A 6000-nucleotide genomic window follows, 5' to 3' on the forward strand; every position below is an offset into this window, starting at 1 on the left:
CAAATCTCAAATATTTAATTTTATCCCAACATCTTTGAATACGCTACATTTCTCAGAATGTCTGACTTAAATCTCCAAACTGCTGGCTTGGAATTCCCATGGAACTCTAATATAAGAAAAGGGTGGTAGTTTGGTGTTACTTTTAGTATCTTATACTATCTGAACTCTCTATGTATCTTATAAGATGCTTGCTTAATGAAGTTTAATTAAAGAAATAGAGATCGCATGCTGAAGAACGTGAGAACAAGTGTTCTGAGAGCTGCAGGTTTCTGGCAGTTTGCATATTCAAATGTTTTCCCTCTGCTGTCCCAGTGCTCTAAAAAAACCCACCTCCAGAAGGGGGTGTAGCTACCAGCGCTGGTGCACTGTCTACACTGGCGCTTTACAGCGCTGAAACTTGCTGTGCTCAAGGGGGTGTTTTTTCACACCCCTGAGTGAGAGCGTTGCAGCACTGTAAATTGCCAGTGTAGACAAGCCCTTAGACTGTTCATTTTAGTCCAGAAGATCATATCCACTGGAGTATCTAAGAGACTAACTTTTCCATCCTACCCTGAAACATGGTTGGTCTTACTCTAAATTAAATAAAAATGTATGTAATGTGAAATGATTTGTCCTCTGTATGTGAAACACAATCACTTTGCAGAGCAAAGAGCTTAAGATTTTTGTATCAGTATGTCCTAGTCTAGCGGTACCTTTTGTAACCTAAGAGTACGTCTACACTAGTAGAGAGATTCTCACTAGTTTGGCTTGAACTAGTGTGTTTAAAAATAGCAGTTTGGACTTTGTGGACTAGCTACCCAAGCTTGGACAGAGGATGATGGGGAGTGGTGGTGTCTGAGCTTGAGTGGCTAGCCGGAGTCTTAGCCGCTGCTGTAACATCCACACTGCTGTTTTTTAATGTGATAGCTTGAGCCTGTCTGCCTGGGCTAGGAGATATGCTGTAGACATACCTTTCAGAGACGCTCAAAGTTGCTGAAACATTCCTGATTTTTCTAGGAGTATGTTTTTTCCTAAAGCTTGGCTCACTTAAGCTATATTCTGGGTGGATTTGGAGCCCAAATAGGAAATAGCTGTGCAAATTGTTAAAAGGATTGGCTGGAGGAAGGACTGAACAAGATGAGATCATTCTCCAGTCAAAAGTGGGTCCAGTATTAAGTGTTACACTTTAAAATAAGATTGGCACTGCCAGATCCTGACTTGTCTTGCCTCAGGTTGTTAGTGAACAGAAATATAAAATTCATCTAAAATCTAAACCATACTTTTACTCTTTTTTTTTTATAGAGACTTACAACAAAGCATTGCTAGAGAACCCAGTGCTCCCTCTATTCCTTCACAGCCTGCATACCAAACTGCAGCAGCCGGAGGAAGTAAACCTGCTGCATCAACTACTCCAACTCCAGCACCCAGAACCATGGTGGTAAGTAAAGGCTTGTGTTATATACAAGTTGATAACAGACGGGCCATGCTTTGTAACAGTATTTGATTATAATAACTTTTAGCAGTCTTTTTAATGTATTGGAGTACAGTAGAACCTTAAAGATACAAACACCAGCGTTAGACTGCCCGGTCAACTGGAGGGAGGGGGGCATGCTGTTTTTACACACACCCCCCTGCAGGCCGGGAGGGGATCAAGCTGGCAAACTCATTCCAGGCCTGAGTAGGGAGCTCAGCTGCTGTTGAAACCTGGCCTGGAGTGTCAGCTGCTGGATCTGGAGCCTGAACTGCACAGAGTTATGAACATTTCAGAGTTACTGACAATCTCCATTCTTGAGGTGTCTGTAACTCTGAGGTTCTACTGTATTATATTTTAACATCTATTGCCAAATCAAGGGGGGTGGGGTGGGAAAGCATTCAGGAAATGTCACAGTGGTTGCAATTAATAAGGTTTATAGTTAACTTTGTTTCAGTTTCCATTTTATCATCTTGCATTTGTCTCAAACTTTCTAGAAAGTTTGAATTAAGCAATTATACAGCAACATAAATGTATAACATTGTGTAAAGCCAAAAAAAACCTTCTAGAATTGAACCTGGTGCTTGCCTTGAAAAACTTGGTCTAACTTACCCCTCCCCCCCCCTTTTTAGTCTAGTAAACCACAACCACCAGCACGCCCACCACCACCAGTGATTTCTACAGCAAGTGCTCCTGTATCGACAGCCACTGGAGCTACTGCTTCTCCAGCTCCTCTACCTGGTTCATCTGCAGCTAGCACTGCACCATCACAGGCACAGGGACCACCTTACCCAACCTATCCAGGATACCCAGGGTAAACTATAAGAATGCTTAAGTAGTTCATAGATAATCATTTTTTGGTGCTGTAATTAGATTATTTTGTTAAATATGAATTGAATTTAAATAAGCTGCTTTTAGTGGACACTGGGTTTTTGTCTTCTGTGTTAAGATCTGATGTTTCTTTGATTTGTCATGTCTGCAGTTCAGATACATGTTAATTCTTAAACTGTGGTCTGTGGACTGCTCTGGGGGTCCTTGCTTAACTGACTAGTCACAAAGTGCTGGCTCTCCTTGCTTCTAGTTCTTACATCATATTAAAGTCAGCTAAAACGTATAATGATTGCTAGAACAATGTCAGATAGTTGCAAATGTGAGGGCTCCTGATGGTCCATGATACTGCTTTAGACATGATTAGTGCACTTTTTCAGGGAAGGATGGGTAGGCAGGAGGGGAAGAGTTTGAGATGCTCTTGTAAAAGGGCTTTGTCTTTAATTGGTTTATGTGAAGAAGCATTATAAATAGAATTTTACAGACCTCTCTTCTGTTTGCAATATTGGCTTCTTGTTCTATAACTAGTATTGGGTATTCACTTTTATATCTTATGTCCCTTCCCTCTTTGAGACTAGTAGCTAGACTGTGGGAACCTCCCAAAATACCTTTACTTGGTTTGAGTAGCTTATAAAAGTAGCTTATAGCCTTCAATTCTGTCTTGCTGATGTAAGAGCTATGTACGTATGTACCTACCATTGTAGTGAGTTTTATATTGCTACATGCTGAGGGAAGATTCGTGAAGTAGAAATCAGCTCTTCATTTAGCTCTTGCAAGTAGTGCATTTTGTGTAAGAACTAAAGAATTGGTATTGCCACTCTCTTAGTGACAGCAACATCCTACACTCTGGAAATCCCAAATATTTTTTTTAAAGAGCCTATTTTAATTTTGCAATTAGAATCTGAAAAAGCTGAATACATCTTGGCTTCTTGGTTGACATGGGGTCTGCCTATAGGGTGTAGCACTAGCAGTTCTGGGTCAACTGACAAAGAGTCTTTGTGATCCTGCTTATTAAAGACGGCATGTGGCATCTCTAAGGGTGGGGACTGAGTCTTGTTGGGGAGAACTGTGAAGACTCTAGCAAGGGCAGGAGGGAGCTTTCGATAGCTTGCTCTGGCACTCTGCAAAGCTGCCAGGAAAGCAAAGGGAAGGAGTCGTCATCATCTGAGAACCCCTAACTCTTCCTGTGGTCACCGCCAGCAGTATATATACGACCTCTTGTCTCCCTTTCCTCTGGTACCTGCTGCTGTGTATGTCCTGTATATCCTCTAACTGCCTCAGACACAAATGTGAAAGGGAGAATGGAGAATTAAGTAGCAACTAGAGGCGACATTGAGAGGAAGAGGCTAGTAAGGGAATCCTGTACAAACATCTGGATGACCTCATGAGATAAGACTTCTTTCCCTGCTGCCTAGGAGCATACCCAGAATTGGGAGTCAGCTGCAGCTTCTGCTAATGCCTGCTTATCTTCCTGTGGACTTTTCCCACTCCTGTCTCTCTTCTACCTTGTAGCCTAGAGTGAATGGGATATCTCCCTTTCTGAGGCAGACACTTTTCCTAGTAGTCCCCTTTGTTGTTGCAGTGAGTACTGCCCCTGATTGAACACAGTGTTATCCAGGCAGACCTTGTCTTAACCAGTGAGTTGGAACGGTCTGAAAATACTAAATAAATACAATTATATTCAACATTGTTTTTAAGAAGGGGGGAAAATAGGTGTAGAGCCAGGGTCATGGTCTTTCTAGTTATGAAAAGCTGCTGGTTTTTTCATTTTAGCTGAATTTCACTTCAAGGTATTGTGTTGCATTTAATATCTGTTTCCTAAAGGTTATGTGCCGTAGTAAATATTGTAACGGGAAACAAGTTGAAACTGTCTCCTGTGGGTTTCTTTCCTTTTTAGCTTTCTCCCTAATGCTGCATCCTATTGCTGTCTCAGTATTTAACTTGTAATTTTTGCAATTAATGGATGCTGTTTTCCACAGGTATTGCCAGATGCCAATGCCAATGGGCTACAATCCTTACACCTATGGCCAGTATAATCTGCCATATGCACCACAAATGTATCAAAATCCTGGACAAGCGCCATACCCAGGACCTCAACAACCTGGATACCCTTACCCTCAACAGCCTTATTACCCACAGCAATAACATGTCTGCAAAGAAGTTCTGCTTGTTAAAAATGAGAGAAACTTGCAATAAGCATACTAAAACTTTAGCTCCAATTAATGTATCATACTCTACTGAATGCAGTCTCTAGCTCCTGTCTGTTAAATACTCAAAGCTGTATTCCAGTTTCTGATTGCACTAAACCTCTTGAGAGATTTGCTGCTGCTGCAGTCCAAACACTAGGCATGATGTGATCAGAATTAAATTACAGCATAATTCAACTGTATGAAAACTGTAACTGCACTTAAACTAAACCAAAATGTTTCTTTAAAAAAATCTTCAATTCAATAGTAATGGGGATATTTGAACAGTGCGTGCACTGGGTGTGATATATATTTTACAGAACTACATAGAGTTTCCTTCTATATTCTGTTGGTTTGTATCTCTTTTTGTTTGAGTTTAGTTACTATTTTGTCTAATCAAGGCCTTGTAAATCATATAAGTAAATAAAAAATAAATGATGTAAGAATAGTTTAAATTTTTTTAAACATTTGCTATTCTCATTACCATAAAAAAGATGTTTTGTGTGACTTATTGTGGATTTGTCCTTTGACTTCTGATGGTTTACGAAACAGAAGCAGCTGTTCCATAGTTAAGATTGCAACTGAGTTTCCATTTATTCCACCTGCAAATCTGCAAACCAAGGAACAACCAGCTCAGCATTGGTTAGACTAAGTCTGGTAGAATTTGCCTACCAAATTTGAAGTGAAATTGGCAAGGGATTTGAGTTAGGACACACTAAAAGTAGTTGTTCAGTTCAAAAAGTATTTAAAAGTTTTTGTCACTTCATGGGCCCCCTCACTTCCCTCCTGCCACCCTTCCCCCCTCCCCCAAACCTCCAGAAAGTTGGGAGAATTAGCTGCTCACTGCATTCACCAATTCAAGGTTAGGGGCATGGGCATAGCACCAAAACTGGGCTGTTCAAACTCAACTTCTCAAAACAAGATTGTCAATGTTTTCTGGCCTATCTACCCCAGGCTTAAAATAGGGATCTGATGACTACCGTAGACCTCATCTTCCATATTTTAAGAAAGAGACTATACCATTTACATTTTGAGGTTTCTCAGCAAAGAAAAAGGCTAAACAGTTCCCTATGGGAGCTTGTCATCAATGCAATTTTGTAAATTAAACCATGTTAAGAATGGCAGTAGTTACCACAGCTAGATGATTTTTGTAACACTTGTTCTAGCGTGAGAAAAGAGAGGAAACTTGTAAAAAGTGAGCTTGCTGGACGATCATCTTAACTCCCTGCTCAGCTGCCTTTCCTATTCATCCCTTGCTACCCCTAGAGGTTCTCTAGCTATCTGCATCTGGAATGATCTTCCCAAGGGCCAAGTGTAAATCTGCAGTAATGTGCTGTTCTTGGCTCATGGTTTTGGGTTGGGGAATATTTCTGTAGAGCTTGGCCTACTTGCAGTGTTCTCACCTACCCATCTGTAGCCACATAACTGAGACCTGAGAGGCTTCTGTAGACTTTGAAGCAAGGAGGGGGACACAAAGGGGAAGCAGCACACACCATTTCCTTCCTCAGCAATGATGTGTAGGCTTGCATTTCATTT

At 40.9% G+C, this 6000-nt stretch overlaps 1 protein-coding gene across 2 annotated transcripts in view; it reads left to right on the forward strand.

The window, feature by feature from the left end:
• The window catches only part of LOC120397610 (programmed cell death 6 interacting protein), a 58721-nt gene extending 53814 nt beyond the window's left edge, over positions 1 to 4907 (forward strand). For both annotated transcript variants that reach the window (XM_039523747.1, XM_039523748.1), the window contains exons 16-18: positions 1282 to 1417; positions 2083 to 2264; positions 4258 to 4907. In XM_039523747.1, the coding sequence (XP_039379681.1) occupies positions 1282 to 1417; positions 2083 to 2264; positions 4258 to 4423 (484 nt within the window). In that variant the 3' untranslated portion in view covers positions 4424 to 4907. The remainder of the gene's footprint in view (positions 1 to 1281; positions 1418 to 2082; positions 2265 to 4257) is intronic.
• The last annotated feature ends 1093 nt before the right edge of the window (positions 4908 to 6000 follow it).

This window comes from Mauremys reevesii, linkage group 2, assembly GCF_016161935.1.
Source record: "Mauremys reevesii isolate NIE-2019 linkage group 2, ASM1616193v1, whole genome shotgun sequence".
NCBI classification, from domain to species: domain Eukaryota; kingdom Metazoa; phylum Chordata; order Testudines; family Geoemydidae; genus Mauremys; species Mauremys reevesii.